The 22468-nt window shown below is 41.1% G+C and overlaps 1 protein-coding gene across 2 annotated transcripts in view; it reads right to left on the reverse strand.

The window, feature by feature from the left end:
* Positions 1-22468, reverse strand: part of MEGF10 (multiple EGF like domains 10) — a 164036-nt gene that overhangs the window by 66101 nt on the left and 75467 nt on the right. For both annotated transcript variants that reach the window (XM_042455237.1, XM_042455236.1), the window contains exons 6-8: positions 11633-11879; positions 9791-9911; positions 8486-8622 (exon numbers count right to left, since the gene is read on the reverse strand). In XM_042455237.1, the coding sequence (XP_042311171.1) occupies positions 8486-8622; positions 9791-9911; positions 11633-11879 (505 nt within the window). The remainder of the gene's footprint in view (positions 1-8485; positions 8623-9790; positions 9912-11632; positions 11880-22468) is intronic.

Here is a 22468-nt window from a genome sequence, read left to right on the forward strand (position 1 = left end):
AGGAGACTTTGGGCCAGAACATATAGCCAGGAAGGGGCGACTTGAGGCCACCCCCATCAAACACACATTGGAACTGTGGCAAACACACACTGTGACCACAGTCTGCCCTGAACCTGGTCCAAATAGGAGCAAAAAAGATCCGCTCCTATTTGGGCTGGGAAAGAGCCACCTTTTTCAGTCCCACTGCAGCCCCGGGACAGCTTCAAAATCCTCTGGCAGTGTGCAGCATGTAAACACCACACTGCCAGACCATCTTGAATCCACTCATGTCTGGGCAGCCAGCTGGCTTCCAGCTGACTTTGAAGCATGTAGTGTCTAAATGCCATGTTCCCAAGACACCAGGAAGTGGACTTTAATGGGCTGTTTTGGCCCTAAGTTATACTAGGCCTATCTGCCATGCCTTTGAATTCTAATGGTCCTTCCCCTACAACCAGTATTTATTGACATTTCCTGAACTCTTCAACAAAGGTATACGCTGAAAGTAAACTGTTAAGATCTCTGGACTGGAACACTGTCATAACTGTGCTAAATATAATGTTAAGTAGCAGAGCTGGGAGCATTGAAGAGAGCTTCTTATAGTTGTTAATGAAGCTGTTTTTGTTGTTGAGATGCAGGAAGTTGATGGCTGTGAATGATGCTGTATCTTAATCATTAATTCCCTGACAATGAAAAGAAAAAACACACAGTAGCACAGACTAAACACTTAATATAAGATTAGTTATTCTTAAGATGTCCTATAAGGGCAAACATGAAAGAGCAAAGACATACTCTTAATGTAAAACTTATGGAACTGAATAGTTTCTGGGATGAGACAGGTTATGTTTTTGTGGATTTTTCAGGCTAAGGTTATGCCTTTATAGTATGACCGAATTCATTTGTCATATGAACTGCTCTCTGAATCCTACAGTGTAAAGCAGTGATTCCAAAACTGGGTGGTACTGCCCCCCTGGGAATGGTGGAAAGATCCAGAGGGGCAATGAGGAAAAGGGGGGCAGAAGGGGAGCAATGAGGCAAAAAGGGTCAGCAGGGGCAAATTTGCATGCAAGAAAGATAAGAGGAACCACCAGTCTTTCACAATATGGTGGGGGTGAGGGTTGAATGAAACTTCATTTTCAGAGCCCTTTTAAACCACTGCACAGCTTTGTTGAATACTTCATGTATTGATGTCTCCTACTCTTCACCTGAACACATGAGCTCATTCCTGCAGTGCCAATTTGGGACAGAATGACTGACTGGAACAATAAGTCAGAGAATGTGGTGGCAGGGGAGAAGCAGCATCAGCAAAAAGGAGCTTTCACATTTGGGACCCTGCCTAAGTTTTCTGAACTTTGCCAGGATGTAACTGGCAGGTTGGAACTGCAGAAAAAAGCAGGAACTCTGCTATTTTTCATCACACAGGTTGAGAGACAGTAGCAGAGGAAACAATGTATGTGGGGAGGGGGCAACTTGAAGATGTGTGAGAAAGTCACATCTTTGGGGAAGGAAAGGGAGCAGTCAATTGCTGAGTCCTTATTTTGCTATTCCTCAGGACTGGTAGTGAAATTTTGTTCACTTTAAGGGTTTCTTCTTTCCGGTTGAAATTATCCAGATGTTTGTGAATTTCAATAGATACATTGGATAATTTCAACCGGAAAAAAGAAACCCTTAAAGTGAACAAAATTTGGCTACCAGTCCTGAGGAATAGCAAAATAAGGACTCAGCAAAGGCAAATGGGAAACCACTGAGTCAGGGGCTTTCCCAGCAGATAATGATCACCAGTTAGCAGACACTAATCCTCTTTTGCATTAGCCTCCCAGCCTGAGGCCTGCCATCAGCACAGAACAATACACATGCAAATCACTCCTGCATTCCCAGGCTCACACTGTGTGTGTGCGTGCGTGCGTGTGTGTGTGTGTGTATACACCCACTTTTTCCAGGCAAGCATTCTCTGAAGATGCCAGCCACAGGTGCTGGCAAAACGTCAGGAAGAAACTCTTCTAGAACATGGCCACATAGCCCAAAAAACACAAAAAACTATGGATGCCAGCCATGAAAGCCTTCAACTTCAGATTCAGGTTTCGTTTGCCAAAAGAGACCTTCACCTCCACCTCCTGGACTAAGAATCCTTTCTCACCAGGGAGAAGCTTCTCCCTTTGCACCCAGCCACCTTAGGATCAATAACTGAGCCATTCAAGCTGTTTAAGGCTTTGAGTTGGGGGGGGGGGGCAGTAGAGTTGTCACCCAAGAAGAAAGAGAGTAGTAGCCAGAAAAAGTTTGGAAACCACTAGCGTAAAGGATCAATCCACTGCCTAGTGTGGTTTGAGCCACCATAAAAATATTCAAAGAAAGCTTTATGAAACTAAGTAGGCTTTCCCTCTGAAGAAACCAAGGAAGAGACATCTAGAAGCATAAGGTCTTCTCTAGAAAAGTCTTGACCTCATCAGATCCTTTTTTTTCCCCCTCGTTGTCTGTAGAGGAAGACTTTAGAGGCCAACCATGTTCTGCAATAATGGACTACCAAAATGACAAATACATTGGTTCTAAAGTAAATGAAGCCTGAACTCCAGAGATATTTTGGCCCATACAGATACCACCCAGGTCTTCATGAGAAGAGGCAGAATGTGTTCATTATATTCTGAATCCTGCAGAGGACCCTGAAAGGTCTCAACAATGATGCAATCATTCTGTGTCTGTCTGCAGGAGTACAGCCAGATGCTTTTATAATTCCTCCCACTCTGGCTAAACAGTATGTCCAGGGCATGTTGAGTGGACAGATGTAACACAGTTCTACCTGTGGAACTGTTATGATACACTGTGCCATGCAAGATTTTGGCCAGTGAGTGCAATCCATTCAGAAAGTCGGATGAGGGTACAGGGTAAATGTAGAGATTTTATTGAATTATTTCCTGTATTGCTATGTATTTTATATGTATTATCCTACTAGAGAAGCCCCTTCCCCACCACCATTCCCTTTGTGTCATGTCTTTTTAGATTGTAAACCTGAGGGCAGGGAACCGTCCAATTAAAAAGATTGTATGTACAGCGCTGTGTAAATTTACAGCGCTTTATAAATAAAGGTTAATAATAATAATAATAATAATAATAATAATAATAATAATAATAATAACAACAATAACAACAGGCCCTGAGTAAGAGAAAAAACAGACACAAAAGAATGTGTGTGAAAAAATTGTATGGTTTTATCCTTTTCTAAAAAATTATTTTTATGTAACCTAAGTGACATTATAATGAAAGCAAGAGGGCACAAATCTTACTGTCCTAATTTTTACTGGGAATAAGATGGTTATGGACTACTTTAGTAACAGTTGCTAAGGGGGGAGATTTCAAGATGACAGTTTTAAAAAGTACTAATGTAGAAATAAAATACAAATTTTGATTGGACCAAGGATCAAACAATTTGATGGGTAATGAGACCATTTTATGGAACTACTGATTGGTCAGTAGAAGAAAACCAAAAGATAAGGGTCCTCATTGAAGATATAACATAATATTAATATATAAACGTAATTTTAATTATGACTCATAACCAAATACTTCTCCCACTGTGTGCCATACAATCTGTTTTGGGACAGGAAATTAGAACTCTGTTAACAGAAGTGCCTGCATTTCAGCATTACACTGACAATGTATACACTCACATAATGTGATATTTCCTGTGACAGTCTGACCAAGAAAATGCATAAAAGACTATTCCAATAGTCTTTGTTCTTTGTAACATAAAAATGGTTATGCAGAGATAATTGAGGGTTTGGGAAAGAGGCCAGGGTTATGGCCAGCTGCTACACATTCTTTTCAAACAACACAGACAGCATGCAAGACTTGACAAAATATAAATAGAGAGTACAGAGAGTTCTTACTACTCAGTTGCTAAGGAAGAATCCACTAGGAAGTTCTCCTGCTCAATCCCTATTAACATGAAAGGGAGCAAGGCACAAATTCCATTTCTGGCTAGCATACAATGAAAGCCACTTTAAACACTGGGGAAACTGCTGTCAGAAATTATTCCTGATAAAGTATCAGGAAGAAAGGAAGACACTGAGAGAAAAAGGCTGAGCAAGCCAATGTGGCATAACTGTTTGATTAGAATTGGGGAGGCCCAGTTTCACACTCTTACTCAAGCCATGAAGCTGACTGGGAGACCTTAGACTAGTCAGTATCTCTCAGTCTAAACCTGCCACACACAGCATTGCTGTGGGAGTAAAACAGTGTGGGACAGAAGCTGTTAAAGAAACTCAGATGCAAAGGAGAGACAGAAAACCAGAAGGGAGGAGAAATGCTATGAGTGGTCATGGCAGAACCCTGGCAGGAACTACTTGTAAAAGCACAACACAAAGCTCCACATGAAAAAGTATCTCAGGGCTGAGAGAGACCACCTGAAAATGGCGGTCTGCAGGTGCCCTTTTAACTCCGGAGGGACGTCGCAGCCGCCAAACCATGTGACGTCCAACCAGAGTAAAAAGAACCCAGTTCTTCCGGGTTCTTTTTGCGGCACCTGGGTTATGTCGTGATGTAAGCACTGCACAGAGACATGCGGATGCTGCACATTGCTAACATAAAGATGGCGGCCCCAGTGTGGACGGGAGGGTTCTGGAGCATGTGGTTGCTGAGCACTCCGGAACTCTAGTTTCGGCGGCAAGACTGTGCTTTTGACCCATCTGTCTCGAGCCTTAGTTTTGCTTCATAGTTGAGGCCCTGACTCTTGGATAGCATTTTTGTTCTTCTGAGGTCAAGTAGCTAACCTGGAAAAACTGAGACAAACAGAGATAAGGTCTTGGGGCAAACAACAGAGGAATGAGAGAGATTTACTGCTTCCCATTCTTTTTCACTCTGCATCAGCAACTTGAAAAATGTATGGATTCTGATGGCAAACTTTTCTGGTTTGTATTTAGGTTTGGGAATGTTAAGTTTGTTAAGCACTCACAGAAAGGAGTACTATATTTCTAGGTGCACATCAGCACCAGTGGCAAAGTGAAATCTAGTTTTTCTGTCCTGGGAACTAAATTTAGAACCCTATATAGGAAGCTAAAATCCAGGATTTCTAAGGGAGCTTTTTCTGAAATACTGTACTCCTTGTTCTACACACACAAGGCCATGTTAATAACCTGACATGAGGGATCTCAGTGTGCAGATTGAGAAAAGGGATTTGAATATTAAGGAATGTTTCAGGACAGGTCTAGACTGTAAAAGAGGGAATGGGCTGTTGTTATGTGTCTTCAAGTAGAGAGACCAGTCCAGAGATCCTTGGCCTTGAGCTGAACATGAGTTACAATGGAGGTGCAAGTAGTTAATTCTCATGGTGGCAGCAAGTCAGTGCAGAGTGAGAAAGAGAGAGAGAGAATCCAGAGCCTGGTGAGAACGGCAGTGACTGTGGGAGGTTGGTGACTAATTCAAGGACTCAACCTCAGGGCTTTTCATCTACTTTCTGTTGTCACCCCGACTCCCTTCACTACCACAAAGAAGCTCCCTCCCGAAGTATAACAAATCAAATACAGATACAGCACAACAATGGTGACTTTTGGGGAGTGCAGGTCCCAGCCTAGCCTGGAGATGATACTGGGGCAGTCCAGCAACAATTGGGTTGATCCAGCTAAACTTCATGGGAATGATGTAGCTGCCATGGAAGAAAGTTTCAAGGGATACAGGGAAAACCAAGAAGCAATGCAACTCTGTGTAGAAGGGAGGAAGCAGAGGGAAATAACTACAGAGCTGGAGGCAGAAGGACCCATAGTAAGTGGAAAGGGACACCTTGGACACAAAAATGGTGCAACAAACAATCTACACTGAAACAAGTATTGTTGGTGCAAGCCACAGCTGATGTCAGAGGGAAGCAATGCAGAGTGGCACTGGTGGCAGCCAACAGCAGCAGCAGACAATATAGCAGTGCCAGAGAAGCGGGAGACAGAGGCAAGCCCTGGCCCTACAAACATAATACCAGCATGACCTCTGCCACCATTACTGCAATAGAGACTGTAGGGAAGCTCAGGTCCCTGCCTAGCCCACAGGCATGTGGGGACAATCCTGATGTTGTGAAATTTCAGAGGAATAGCAGAGTTGTCTCAGAAGGAAGTTTCAAGGAATATGGGAAAAAACCAAGAAGCAATGAAACTTTGTAGAGAAGGGAGCAAGAAGTGAGAAATAACTGCAGAGGAAGAAGGGTCCACAATTGTCCACTGTAATGTATGCTGCAATGGTTGTCTTCCTGTCAGAATACACCACCAACTACATCTGCAGAAAGTGCAAATTGTTGGCCCTCTTGGAAGAGAAGATCAGTGCACTACAGCTACATGTTGTGTCTCTTCAATGCATAAGAGAACAGGAGGACTTCCTGGATAGAATACAGGGAGAATTGGTCATACAAAACGAACAGAAAGAAACTAGCAAAGAAAATGAGGAGACCTGTAACAATGAGGAAATGCCATGGAGTAAAGTCATTGGCAAGAACTGACTGTACAAAAGGGATTCAGAACCTCTCCAACTCAACGATTGATTCCTACATCTTGAGGAGGATGGATAGCAGTAGTGAAGATGCTCCAACAGAAAGCCAGCAGTAAAGGATACTGCATGTCAAGAAATCAAGGTAATCAACAACCTCAACAAGAAGAAAAGAAAGATCCTAATGGTTGCATTTTCTTTGCTCATGAGTATAGAGGCACATGTGTGCCTGCCTGCATCAGGAACTGTGTTGTTTTTCTGGTACACACATTTGGGATGCTGACAACTTGTCAAAATACATCAAGAACGCAGATCAATACATGTTTCTCCTTATTCATGGGAGTACCAGTGACATAGCCAAGAACGCCTTTTAGCAGATCACCTCTGACTATGAAGCTTTGGGCAGAAAGCTGAAGGGGTCTGGGGCACAGGTATTATCGTCAATTCTACCAGTGATGGTAGAGGACTACACAGGGACAGGAAGATATTAAAAATAAATGACTGGCTGTGTAGATGGTGTAGACTGGAGAAGTGTGGCTTCTGGGACCACAGTTTTCAGATCTTACACAGTGAACTACTGGCTACAGATGGGCGGCACTTCACAAAGATTGGGAGGAAAGTCTTTGGTAGTAGCATGACAAGTCTAATCAAGAGGGCTTTAAACTAAATCATTGTAGGGGAAGTTTGAAGATGATAGCTCAGTCAGTCTAAAGACAGGATGTGAATTCTAGAGAAGAAGCTGAGGGAGAAAATGGGATCCAGAGAAAAGCTGACAGTAAATTAATAGGTGAAAACAAACAAAGCTTCAAATGTCTATACATCAGTGCACAGAGTTTGGAGACAAACAAAATGAAGTCCTACTACAGAAATGTAAATAGGCATAATGGAGACCTGGTGGGATTACTCCCATGGCTGGAATACAACTGAAGAGTGTAACCTATTTAAAAAGAGTAGTTGTTGTAGAAAAGATGGGGGAGTGGTATTATATGTTACAGACTCAATTGACAGAAATCAATGAGAGTGACCAGAGTGGATCAGTTGAGAGCATTTGGGTAAAAATAAATAGAGAAATAATGCACTCCTTTTGTTGGCAGCTTTGGACCACCTTTGCTGATCTCAGAGTGGCTTCCAGCTAACAACTATCAGGACGGAATGCACAGATAAGCCATTGAAATCCACAAACACCTGAGCAACTTCAACAGGAAAGAAGAAACCCTTAAAGTGAACAAAATTTGGCTACCAGTCCTCAAAAACAGCAAAATCAGGACTCAGCAAATGCAAATGGAAAACCACCCAGGGTCAGGGGTTTTCCTGGCAGACAATGATCACTAATTAAACAGACACTAATCTTCTTTGTATATCCTCCCATCCTGAGGCCTTACCATCAACAACAGAACAATACACAGATTAACATGGAAATCACTCCTCCCTACTCAGGGTCACACAGTGTGTGTGTGTATGCCCAACTCTCTTCTATGCCAGCATTCTCTGAAAATGCCAGCCACAGATGCAGGTAAAACATCATGAATAAACTCTTCTAGAATATGGCCACATAGCCTGAAAAACCCATAAAAACTATGGCTTCTGGCTGCTTTTGGGGCATGCATTGTATAAATGCCACAAGCCGATAGCTGCTGGAAGCTGCTTTATTTGGCCTGTCTGTTTCAGGCTGTACTCTATGAACCCCTTGCCATCATTTTTTTTGAGAAATCTTTGAAAACAGGTGAGGTGTCAAAAGACTGGAGAAGAGCAATGTTCCAAACATTGTTTCTCTCTTCAAAAAAGTCAAAAAGAAAAAGAAAAAAAGATCCAGGATACTACAGAGGAGTGAAACATCTGCTTCAACTGCTAAAACGTAGACACATAGAAATACAAGTCCTGATAAAGAAGAATCAACTTGGCTTCTCCAAAATGAAGTTTATGGATAGAGGAAAACCAGCAGTCATGAATCTGAATAATTTCCTTATAGGTTTACATTTCTCTTTACAACTTGCTTTATTCTTGATTTTCTATAATAACTGAGTCAGAATTTAATGAAGTGGTATCTTCTTACCGTTCCCCTGTGTAACCTGGGCTGCAATGGCATTGACCTGTCACTGAGTCACATGTCCCTCCATTGTGGCACTGGCATTCTTGAGAGCAATTCTTTCCATAGCGTCCTTCAGGACAAGGCTGGCCACAGACTGTGCCCTGTTTGGAAACACAATTTCTGTTTTATCCATGGGAGTGCAGCTGTGAGTGAGAAAGATGAAGTGGATTTGATGGAAGCAAGGAGATTAACATGCTTTTATACCAAACAGCATATCTTCAAAATGACAGCTTTTTTTTTAGCTTGCAGAACAATGCACATTTTGCCCTAAGTACCAGACTGTTAATTGAAAAGAATTTTGATCCTGTAAGATAGTAAATCTAATTCTGTATTTCATTTCTAAACAACAGTAAACATTTAGATGTTTAAACAAAGCTTTTCCTTATTTCTACATAGAAATATTTTAGGATAAACAAATGTTTTAGAGTTTAAATGTTTTAGAGTTTGTATATGCAAACATATACAAATGCATTATACTAATTGTGTGTGCTTATTTAACCCTTTTAAGATTGCATTTAAAATAGAAATACAGATGCTACTTGGAGGCCTCTAGCTTGAGAAAATGCCTTTTAGAGAAAATGCTGACAGCTATGAAATCTACATGATTCAGGTAGTTCCAAACAGCTGAGGCCATGATCACCAGTTGCTACTGACCCAGACTGAAGAATGTGGGTCTGGAAGACTACCTGCTAACCTCGGCTCAAGTACCATCTTCCTTGCAGTTATACATCAAGTATAAATCAGAAGGTTAAAAAAGGATATTTCAAGATGTTTCCTAGATATGAAACAAGCTCCTCCAAAAATCCACTAAAAATGATAGCCAGTTGCTCTCCATGGCTGGCTATTTTAAAATGTGTTTGTAGAACATTTAAGGGAGATTTTTGGGATTTTATCTTTTTTTTAAAAAAATGTAAAATGTTGCTATTAAATGTTACAATATCGGTGTATAAATCTAATGCATACCTGAACCACTACATAGCTAGATGTATTAAATAAACACCAGTCTGTGACTTGTGGAATTTTAACTTATTCATCCTGTGGGAGACAAAAAGCATAAATTTTCCTTTCCTGTTCACTGAAAGGCTGTCTGAATTACTGGATGCCAAATACCATATGTTTTTGTGATGGTTTGGTTTTGATCCCTTGTGGTGATACTGTATGCAAACACATTTCCTCTTTTAATGCCTAATGTCAAGCTGTATCAAATTAAATTCTCAACAGACGCCTGTACTAAGTAGAAGTGCATACTATTTTAGAAGGTGTATTTACCATCCATCCAGGAGGACAGGCACATTCCCCAGTTACATGATGGCACACTCCTCCATTCTGACATGGACACCTTTCTTCACATTGTGGCCCATGCTTGCCAGGCGGACAGAGATCCTCACAGCTAAAAATACAATAAAATTTAATGACAGTGATTACTTATAAATATTATAGCTTCACTCTTTTAAATATGTGACCCCAAAGATGTGTTTGTCCCAGTCTGATTTATAACTGAGTAAAACAGCTGTAAAATCTAACATGTGTTACTTTTTCAACCCTCTTTATCCACTTTTGGAAATATTTGCAGAATTTCAACATTATTTTAACAAAAATAATAAGACCCGGTACGGAAACCTGGTGGTTCCTTGTGCCATAGGAGTCCTGGCTTTCTAGCACTTGACCAAGCAATATGTATACAGGAAAAGAAGGTATATGTCTGAGATAATTCTCTTATTCATCTGGATGGTTGAGATTCAACTGAAGATAAGAAACTAATAAGTATATGTTTCAACTATCCTTTATTATGATGGGCTTCCCCTGTTATCTGATCACTGCCCTGTCTTTCCTTTGGGGAAAAAGCTTCGATAAAAATGATTAGCATGAGTTACCAGTATAGTCATTCTAGTTCCTAGCATAGTCATTTGCACAGTCAGAAAAAAAATCCATTATGAATTTCTGCTCTGACACCAACCTGCCAATTGTAATATCAGTTTCAATAAGGACTGGCATACCAGCAGCCTGTAGATACATATTTTTATCCTATGCTTGCTCTTAAGAAACTCAGCACAGATCTCCCCACCAACAGGTTATGAGGTAAATTATGCTGAAAAGACAGGGGTTAGTCCAGCGATATAATGAAACTGATCACTGACCAGGGATTAGAATCTATGGCGAGGTACAGGCCACCCAAATGCAGCGTACTCCGGTGATACTAGGATTAGGGACTGTGCGGCAACTGCGTACATGGGCACCGCGATTGTGACATAAGCACCATGTGGCATCCACATGGTGCCGCACGTCGCTTATGTCGCGAGTGCGCCATTGGCGCACCTGGTTTTTCCAGGTTCCTTTTACTCCGGAGGGAAACCACGCGGTTGGGTGGCGGTGGCTGCTTTCTTCCAGAGGGAATTAGGCCGCCAACAGGCCGCCCCTTTGGAGTGGTCTGTACCGCGCCGCAATTTCCCTGGTCCCAGTCCAACTATTACAGCACAATGGAGCAACATCTTACAGCATGCGTGTAACATGGAGTGCTGAACGCATCTCATTCACACTGTCCTATTATTTCTATGACAATCTGTGCAGACAATGTCCTGCAGAAAAGATTTATTCTGGAATAAACTTTCAGAAGCTAGGGCACACTTTTTCAGTCGTAACCTCTGAAAATCTGACAAAAAATGAAATTTGATTTAATTTCAACTAGAGAATCCTCACTGAAATCAATGGAACCCATCATAGTGTTGACTAGAAGTCCTAATTATTGCAAAGGGTTTGCTCTAGTTAAAACTACAATAGTATTTATCCCATAGTGAACCTCATAGAAGTATGTACATACTATAATACATTGGTTAGTTTTTTAAATACCATTTATACTCTTTTGTAATATCCCTGTTGCTTTTGGGTGCATGACAGAGCATGTTGAGATAGACTTGGGAAATAATCTCAAATCCAAGCAAAGCAATTAATAGTGTATTGTGCTGTAGTCCCAGCAGTGAACATATGGTAAGCTGCTGTAGTAATCAGCAAGAAAGGGAAAATCATATCACCCACTCTCAAGCCTTTGGAAAAGTAAAGACAAATGGGAAATCTGCAGCTATTCCACATGTAATAAATACAATTGTTGCATACAAAGCTCCAGAGTATCCAGGAGGACATCTGCATTCTCCAGTCACATGATCACAAGTGGCTCCATTCTGACACTGGCATTTTTGGTGACAATCATTTCCATAAGTCCCTTGGTCACAATGTTCTTCACAGCGCCATCCCTTGAATCCAGCAGCACAATGGCAGGCTCCAGTGATGGGGTTACACAAGGCTCCATTTTTGCACTGGCAGCGACTACTGCAGTGAGGTCCCCAGTGGTAGCTGTCACATGCTGATTGGAAAGCAGAAAGCAAGTGTTACATGTGCTTCCCTAACCACTTATCCTGTAATGTCATTATTATAATTTAACAAAATAAAACTGACAAAGGAATTTATCACATGGGGGAATCTCATGCAAAAACTGAATTTAAAAGCTGGAAAAAACCTGCAAAAGTGAGATGATTTTCACACACGTCATTTTAAACTGGTGTTAAACTGAACAGAAAGTATACAAAAGCCAATCCTTTTTGCTTTCAGGATTTTCCAAAAGTAAAAGGAGTGGCTTTTGTCTACTTTCCATCTACTTTCTGTTCAGGTTATTTACTCTCACTTTCCCTTCATCAGAGAGCAAGGATTTGATCAGGCTGCTATAGGCAAGGAAAGGCCTCATATTCCTTGACCAAACAAAGTGAATGGAGTGAATGCAAATATGGGAGGCATGCAAAGGTCAGTAATGGCCTCATGGAGTGCTTGACCCCCCCCCACACACACACGCACATATACACAGGTGGAAGGACAGAGGACCACTATTGCCTAGGTCAGGTCACTGCATGAGCACTGTTACCATGGTGGATGCATCACCATTATTTTATATGTGCAGCAATACATATATGTATATGAATAAGCACTAAGAAAAACCTTATAAATATGTTATTTCCAAAATCTCCTACCTCCCCACACATGAGACAAATATTGAGAGGATTTTTTTAATGGAATTCATATAAATAACATATAGAAAGTTCAAAAGTTCACTGAGAATTAGCTAAACATATGCTCAGAGCATCTGCTTTTTATTTTCATATTATATTGATAACAATAGTGCTGCAGCAAAACTCCAGTGTAACTGATTGCTGATCATATACACTAAATCGCCTTAATGACTGACAGCTATTGTTCTCATAGCTTTCTCCTAAGGCAGAGCAGTCAGGCAGAGAACAGACCTACTTTCTTATAGAAGACAAAAAGAACTCAAGCCATCTCCTCCGGGTGAATATTTCTCTGCCACAAACTAAAACATTCAGGTTACACAAATAGAAAGGACTAGGGCTCTTTGGAGGATTATTTCCATTTAACATAGTTGGTAACCTAGATATTTCTAAATTATCATATATATATATATATATATATTCCTTGACATAGATTATTTAAGACAATTTCTTATTCAATAAGATTCCCTTCTGATGTCATTATAATCTGTAATGTACAGGAAAAAATATCCCTGTGTGTATTAACATGGCAAAAAAAAAGTTCCTTCATTAGATAGGATCTTATTTCACACAATTTTTGCAGTGTTTCTTTCTAGTCTGCAGCCAAACTGTACAGCCATATAGTATTTACATTCTACATTATAGATAAATGCACAAGTTTAATATTGCATTGCTATCATAAACTGTGGCAAGTCTTATGGCTAATCATATTATCTTCAAGACTGACAGAAATAAATAGTTTTGGATGGTTGAACTAGAAAATGTCATGCTTATTCTTGATCTGTCCTTACATTCATCTCAGCAACCAACAAGTTCTGAGACATATATATGTTTGTATTAAATTGGTTAGACAGACTTATATTCCCCAAAGACTTAACAAAGATCACCAGACTAGGTCTGCTTAACACCTCCTAGCATATTCAGATTACAACCCCCTTTAAAGTGGAACAAGACTCCTTCAGCCAATCCCCAAGGAAAGACTTAAAAATGAACTTGTATGTCTTGGAATGTCTCAACAAACCACCACTGGGAATTGAAGAATTTAAAATTTGACCATAAGACAGCTATGATATAGAATAAAGTGGACCATATTTATCTCTGGGGAAGATCTGTCTGAGATATGAACTCAGTCCAATATTTCTAACTAAAGTCAGCATACTGTTGTTCAGAAAAATAATTTTCTTGGCTCACAGAATCCTGCTCATATTATTTTACCAATGGCTGGAAGTAGGATATTTGATGCAACCCACCAATGGTCAGGCAGATGTTTGGAGAGACAGCTTAATCATTCTCAGAACCACCACAGCAAGTTTATGCTACTCCACATTTGACATGATATTAATATAGACCAGACATCACACAGACTGGCATACGTAAACTCTGCTTTACCTATAAAAGTGTTGTAGCTCTTGATGTGACTTTTTAAAAAAGTTTTGGATATACTGTACTGCTCTTTACCACTTGTGTTAAAGTGAGCTGTATATTACATCACACTGTGCATCTCAATTTAAACTATATCATTTGTAAGATATAAATACTGAAGGAAAAAATTTGATTTATTGGTTCTCTAGTGTACTTAGCTCATCTGAATGTACTGAGGAACTATATTCAATATTGCTTGAAAGATGCAGCATGGATCTTAATTTTGCAATGCATACATAAATGAGGTTCTGCATTCATTGCAATATTTAAAAGTATCCTTATTATTTATGTAGCACTTTTAAGTATACAATACACTTTACATCAGGGATGTAAAGAGACTTCGTGAATTTTCTGGTCTTTTTCACCCTGTGTCTCAATAAAAAGACCAGCACTTTTGGGGGGAAAGGGGTGCAGAAGCAACAGCAAAAAAATAAAAATAAAAATGTGTTCCCTCTGCATGCATTTACTCTTTAGTACAAAAACACTGTATAGTGTGCAAAATCAACTTTTTGTGTGTGGAAGGAAAACCTTCATCAAATTTTTGCATAAAAATTGTCTAAAAATGTGAAAAATATTGAAAAATGTACAAAACATATTTGTATCTTGCTTAATTGGACCAAAACATTTGAAATTTTTCATTCTGATTTACAAAATAAATGAAGATTTCCAGCCCTACTTCATAAACATTATCTTAGATCTTTTGAAACACAACAATCCTGTTGTTTTGGGCAGAATAATGAATTACTTCTACTTAAAAACTTCTCAGATGGGAAACTGAAGAGATCTGTCAATACATATCGAGTCATCCTTGTGCTTTGGATTTCAGATTTTTTTAGAATTTGGAATATTTTCATATACATAATGAGAGATAGGACTCCAGGCTAAACACAAAATTCATTTATGTTTCATATCTATAACTCATGAACCAGGATTTGAGCATTGGAGTAGGACTCTAGAGATCAGGGTTCAATTCTCTGGTTATGGAAATCAGCTGGGTGACCTTGGACAAGTGACACACTCTCAGCCACAGAAAACCCCATGATAGGTTCATCTTAGGGTTGTCAAATGTTGGAAAACAACTTGAAGGTACATAAGAGCAGAACCAATACATCTTATAAACATACACTGTAGGTAATATTGTACATATTTTAATAATTTTGTGCATGAAACAATGTTTGTGTATGCTGACTCATCTGAAAGCAAAGTTGTCCCTATATGAGCCACCCATGTGGGCAATTTTGGATTTTGGAGTATTTATGATTTTGGAATTCTGAATAATGGATATGTTGTTAACTGCCCTCAATTCAATTTGGACCCATGGCGACCCTGCTGATGAGACATCTCCAAGAGCCTCTGTCTTCCCCTGCTCTGCTCAATTCCTGCAAACTCATACTCGTGAGCTCTTTAATAGGGTCCATACATCTTGCATGCAGCCTTCCTCTCTTTCTACTTTCCTCTACTTTTCCCAGCATTACTGTTTTTTCCAATGGTTCATGCCTTCTCATGATGTGTCCAAAGTATGACACCCTGAGTTTTGTCAACTTAGATCTAGGGAGATTTCTGGCTTGATTCACTCCTGGACTCATTTGTTTGTCTTTTTGGTTATCCATGGAATCCTTAGCACTCTTCTACAGCACCATATTTCGAAGGAGTTGATGTTCCTCCTATCCTCTTTCTTAACTGTCCAGCTCTCACATCCATACATGGCAATAGGGAATACAATGGCTTGTATGATTCTAACTTTTGTACTCAGTTGTATATTATGCATTTTAGGATCTTCTCTGGTTCTTTCATAGCTGTCCTTCCTATTCTTAATCTTCTTCTGATTTCCTGTCTGCAGTCTCCATTTCTTATCAATGTTTGATCCCAGGTATGAGATTTCTTTTACTATTTCTATTTTTTCATTGTCTAATTCAAATTTGTATAGTTTCTCTGGGGTCATTCTTTTTGTTTTGGAGCTCTATATACCACCCCAAAAGGGCGGACTGGAGCCTCTCATTTTTGCTCCTGAGAGAGGCCGCAGCACCCAAACCGTGCAGCCTCCCTCCGCACCAAAAAGAACATGCTAAAAGCAGGTTCTTTTTGGTGCACACGGCAGACACCATGAGTGCACCATTGCGTCATGATGGCGGGGCTGTTACGTACTAGGGATCGAGTGCGTGTGATTGCTTTGCTCTTCCGAACCCTAGTTTTGGCTCCAGGGCACCACAAAGTGCCCGTTTGCACCAGGCCTTTATGTTCAACAATAGGCCTGCCTTTGCACTTTCTTCCTTGATTTTTCTTAGTAGTTGTTCCAGGTCTTTGAAGTTTTCTGCTAGTATTATGGTGCCATCTGAGTATCTCAGATTGTTAATATTCTTTCTTCCTATTTTCACTCCTCCTTCTTCTGTGTCCAAGCCTGCTTTTCTGCATATAAGTTAAACAAGTAGGGCAATAAGATGCAGCCTTGTCTGACTCCTTTGCCAATTGGGAACTATTCTGTTTCTCCATGTTCTGTTCTGTTCTGACAGTAACCTCTTGCCCCGAGTACAGATTCCTCATCAAGACTATCAGATGTGTTTGCACGCCCATGTCTTTAAGGGCATTCCATAGCCTTTCATGATCTAGGCAGTCAAAGGCTTTCCTATAGTCTATAGTCTATCAGCACATGCTGATTTTTTTTTTTTTTTTTGGAATTCCATCGTATGTTTGCAATGTGGTCCCTAGTGCTTCTTCCTTTCCTGAACCCCACTTGGACCTCTGGAATTTTTCTCTCCATATATGGTCGGAGTCTGTGTTGTAGAAATTTGAGCATAATTTTTGCTTGCATGGGTTATTAGTGCTATGGTTCTATAGTTGCTGGATGGGGATGTATATTGATCGTTTCCAGTATGTTGGCCATCGTTTTGTTTTCCATATATGGTGACATATGTTAGCACTATAGTTGACTTTGTCATTGTGGATTGCAACAGCTCAACTGGAACATCATCTGTCCCTAGTGACTTGTTTTTCACCATTTCTCTTGTTGCAGCTTCTCCCTTGTTTTTTAGAATTTGGGGTTCATCTTCATGTGGCTCTTCGTTCCATGTGTCCTCAATTCTGTCATCTTTTTAAAATAGCTATTCTATGCATTGCATCAATTGTTTTTTTATTCCTTCCTGGTTTTGAATTGTATTATTTTTGTTTTAATAGAGTACAGTGGTGCCTCGGGTTATGAAAATAATTCGTTCCGCGGCCGCTTTCGTAACCCGAAAAGCCTTCGTAAGCCGAAAACCCATAGGCGCTAATGGGGAAAAAAGCCGCGGCTCTGCCGCGGCTCCATTTAAAATAGCGCCGGAGTTTTTTCGTAACCCGAAAAAACTTTCGTAACCCGAAACAATAAATCCCTATGGGATTTTTTCGTATCCTGAAAAATTCGTAACCTGGGTATTTCGTATCCCGAGGTACCACTGTATCTCAGTCCTTGGTTTGAACTTTCCTTTGATTACACTAAACAAACTTGTAGAATAGGGCTCTCATTCTCCTCTTTTTGTTATTGTCTTGCATTTCTCTGTACTGCTCATTGTACAGAGGACCATCGATATACAGGGGATCCGTCCCCCCCCCCCATGGATACCAAAATCCATGTATGCTCAAGTCCTATAGAACTCATGGTGGCGCAACCACCATTGAGGACAATAGCACTTTGCCCCCTCCCCGATGTCAGCCTCGCCGTTCTCACAGTGGCAGGCAGCAGGGAGATACCTCTTTTCCCCCTTCTCCTCCTCCTCCTGTTCTTCTCTGTTGCTGCTGCTGCGGCTCTTCCTCCTCCTCCTCTTCCCTCGTCTTCTCCGCCTTCCTCCTCTTGCTCTTCCCCCTCCATCATGGCTGCTGCCGCTCATCCTCCTTTTCCTTCCTCCTCCTCTTCCCCACATCCTCTACATTCTCCTCCTCCTCTTACCCCCCTCTCGTCCTGCTGCTCATCCTCCTTTTCCTTCCTTCCTTCCCTCCTCCTCCTCTTCTCTGCTCTTCCTCCTCCCCCTCTTTCCCCTCCATCACCCTGCTGCTGCTCACACTCCTTTTTTCTTCTTCTTCGTCCTCCTCCTCTTTCTATCTCTTCCTCCTCCTTTTTCTTTGTCCTCTTCCTCCTCTCCCCAGCTTCCTTCACACCTGCAGCTGAAGAGGAGGGAGAGCAGATAAGAGGAGGAAGAGGAGGAGGATGAGGAAGAAAAAGGAGGATGAGTGGCGGCAGTGCGACGGAGGGAGAAGAGGAGCAGGAAGCAGATGAGGCAGGGTGGGCTGGGAGTGACCCCTGGGAGCCAAGGGAAGCAGGTGCAGGGGGCTTCAGGAGGCCAGCAGACGCACAGGGACCAGGATCCAGGCACCTCCCTCTACCATGCCTGTTCTTCCCAAAGGCTCCTTTCTTCTCGTGTGGATGAGGCTGCGGCTGTTCCAGCAGAGTTGCCTGTTGGAGGAAAAATTAGCCTTTGGAAAGAACAGGCATGGTGGGGGGAAGTGCCTGGATCCTGGTCCCTGTGCTTCTGCTGGCCTCCCAAAGCCCCCTGCACCTGCTGCCCTTAGCTCCTGGGGGTCACTCCCAGCCCACCCCACCTTCTCTGCCTTCTTCCTGCTCCTCTTCCCCCTCCATTGCACTGCCGCCGCTCGTCCTCCTTTTTCATCCTCCTCCTCTTCTCTGCTCTTCCTCCTCCTTTTCCTTCCTTACTCCTACACCTCTTCTTCTCTGCTCTTCTTCATTCTCCTTCTCCCTCATTCTCCTTCTCCCTCCTCCTCCTCATCCCTGCCACTTCCTCCTCCTCTGCCAATGCCACCCATCCACATGGGCTTGCCATCCACATATGCCTAAGTCCGTGGATGGCAAGTCCGTGTATATGGAGGGCGGACTGTAGTAGTTTTCTTTATCTTTACATACTAGCCATTGCACTGTTGCATTCATGGTTCTTAGCTAGTTCCTATCTCCTTTTTGTTTTGCTTCTCATCTTTCCTGTATTGCTTGTAACATTTTATCTGTCATTCATGGTTTCTTCTCCATCTTTTTGCCCATTGAAAGTGTCTGTCTGCATTCTTTTATTGTGTCCTTGGCTGCAGACCAAAGCTCTTCTGGTTCTTGGTCAATTATGCTTAGTAGTGCAGATCTGTTCCTTACATTGTTGATGAATTTGGTGGAGAGATTGTTTAGATCATATTTTTAATAATGACTGGTTTTGTTTTCTTCTTTAGTTTTACTCTTATTTTTGATATGAGTAATTCATGATCTGTACCATAATCGGCATCTGGTCTTATCTTGGCCATCAGTATGGAGTTTTGCCATTTTTGGCTTCCAATTATATTATCTATTTAGATAAGAGATACTCAACCCGTAATACTTAATTGAAACTACACAAGCATGGTATGAACAAAACTGCAGAAAATGTGTGTGTGCATGTATGCATGCATGCGTAAAATTCGTCTTCATAACAAGTGTACTTAGAAATTTTCATGAATTAACATTTTAAAATCTCATGGCTTCATCTCACAGTATTGATGGCAATACAAGCATATGGAAACAACACAGCTGTTAATCTGTTGAAAATAGGCAGTCTTTCCATTAATGAGTATCTTCAGGCTATAAATTACCAGGCAGGGGGTTAATCAGTATATATACCATAACAACTGCCTTGGTTGTTCCAAGGTCAGAGATGAGGAAGGGAGAAGCCAATAAATTAACTTCAGCTAAGCCTACAGTAGTAAATTATAGCTCAGATCTAAAAATTCAAAGAATGTAAAGGACAACTGTAAAAAATTAAGTTATTTTGGTTTGAAGACAAATAAATAAAATATAAATGGATAAACAGATAATAACAACATTTTAAAAATTTCCAGTAAAGCAAAACAAGTTACTAGTTTTTAAAATCTTGTGGGAAATATCTGAATCCTGAATAGAAGCAAAAGAGAAGTTTAATTTATACTTTGGCTCTAAGATTTCTTGGCATAGATACAGAGGAGGCCTTGGTATGCCTACTGTTCCCTAGCATTCTCACCTCCCACTAAAAACTAATGTAATTAAACTAATTTTAATTTCAAACTCAGGGATATCATGGTTCAAATAATCCTTTCAAGTTTACTAATTCTCCTTTTATTTGCATAGAGGGAGGAACTCTAGAAGTTTGATCCCTGCTCCCAGTCTCTCATTATGAAGTCAGGGCCAAAACACACTGAAGAAATAATCCATTTTGAGACCACTTTAACTGTCCTGGCTCAATGCTAGGGAATTCTGGGAACTGTAGTTTTGTGAGATATTTAGCCTTCTCTGTCTTAGAGCTCTGGTGCCACAATAAACTACAACTCCCAGGATTCCTTAGCACTGAGCCGGGGCAGTTAAAGCAGTCTCAAACTGGATTATTTCTGCAGTGTGTTTTGGCTTTCAGTGGACTTGAGCTGTGTGAATCTACCTTCCATGGGGTCAATTACACATTTTTTGCACAGAGAGATTCACATCTGTGAATCGATTCTGAATCGATTCACCATTCCCACTAGGTTTTAAGGCAGGGTGACAGTTAGCTGCTACAATTTATCCTTCTCCAAAACCACTGGGGAGATGCACATTGTAGTCTCCCTCCCTCCCCACACTCGGCATTATACTTCTTCAGTTTCTGGCTTATACAAATGTTACATCTGCATAGATAAACCCAACCCGCCTTGGTGCTCCTTGTCCCCTCCAGGACAGAAAAGGCTTGGGAAGAGGCAGAGGAGGCATCAGGACCTTCCAAGTCTCATGCCCCCACCCCCAGGTCTGCCTCTCCATTTAAAGGGTAGCATTATTTTATCAAAAATATTATCTGTGTGCTTGAAAAACATGATATAGGGTGCTGGAATTTCTCATTGAATAATATAACAACAACAACACAGTTATGCTTAAGGAATATGAACCACTTGCCTAGTTTCTGATATTCTTTGAAACATTCATTGTCACTTTATTTACAACATTGCTCAACCAAAAATGTGGAAACCTTGGTCTGAGACAGGTATTTCTTGAAACTGATTACTTAGATCCTTTTCAATCTGGGATCATGAATGATTATGGGACAGAGACAGCATTGGTCATCTTGGTGGATAATTTAAACCAAGACCTAAACTGGAAAATTCATCTCTGCCAGTTCATCTAGACATATCAGCAGCATTTGATACCATGGTCTAAGATATTCTTCTGGGACATTTTGTGTGTGGGCATGTGTGATTTACTTTAGTAGGTTATCTACAAAAATGATTTATAACTTTTAAAAAAAGTCCTATTAAAATATAAACATAAATTATTCCTTATTTTTCAAATAGTTTTACCAATTAAAAATATTACACATAAAATATCCACATTTTATAAATTCTTCATAATACATAACAGTTACAAAACTTTATTTACAGAAATAAAGTCCCAGATGTTTTGCACTAGTCTCAGTTGTATTTGATTTAGTGATTCCAGAAGAAAATACTGGGTGACTGCTGTTTGCTGTTAACCTTAGTTGTTAATTGTGATCAAGTCAGCTTCAACTTATGGCAACCGTATGAATGAGAAATCTCCAAAACACCTATCAGCCCAACTCAGATCCATTAAATGCAGAACTGCGTCTTCTGTGATTGAGTTTATCCATCTGTAATGCAGTCTTCTTCTTCCTATTGCCTCCCATTTTAACATGTCATCTCATGTTATGGTCAAAGTATGGGCCAAAACAGATGGCCCTAAAGGGGTGCCATCACACCACCCTTTGAGAGCTGGATCGCCTCAATCCAGCATTTTTCCAGCCCCAAAAAAGTGGCAAAATGCCACTCCATTTGGGGATAGGAAAAGGGCGCCTTGCCGCCGCTGCTTTTTGGCGGCTCACTGTATGTAAATGCTGCACTGCCAGAACACCACGAAGCCACCGCATGCATGATCAGCCGTGCAGCTTCCCAGTGGCATGGAGGTGGCATCAGAGTGTGCAGCATCTAAATGCCACACTCACACACCGCACCCAACCCAATGCTTACTACCAGTCTGTTTTGCCCCTATGATAGCCTTAGTTTGGTCATTTTGGCTTCTAGGGAATGTTTGAGGTTGATTTGCTCTAGGAACTGTTTATCAGTCATTTTAGCAGTCCCTAGACTCAATAGAATTCTTCCCCAACACTACACAGATTCCCTTCCTATCTAGGGTTGCCATATCCCATTTTCTCCTGGGACAATCCCGGATTGGACAGTCTAAAAATGTCCTGTCCCTGCTGGGCATTTTAGCCCCCCCCCCCCCAGTCCCAGATTCTTGCCTTGTCCAGGCCACATTTTGTCAGTCTCCAGTCAGATTGGAGACCAACAAAATGTGCCCAGAACAAGGCAAGAATAGTTGGCTGAGCTAGTCCTCAGCTCTGCCTCCTTCCCTCCTGAGTCACTTCACCTTGGCGCATGGGCCAGCAGCCAAGATGGCAGCTGCTGCCAGCCCCAAGCACCCCAACGCACTCTGTGCACAGCCAAATCCAGGCGTCAGGGAGTA

The sequence above is a fragment of the Sceloporus undulatus genome, chromosome 2 (genome assembly GCF_019175285.1).
Source record: "Sceloporus undulatus isolate JIND9_A2432 ecotype Alabama chromosome 2, SceUnd_v1.1, whole genome shotgun sequence".
NCBI classification, from domain to species: domain Eukaryota; kingdom Metazoa; phylum Chordata; class Lepidosauria; order Squamata; family Phrynosomatidae; genus Sceloporus; species Sceloporus undulatus.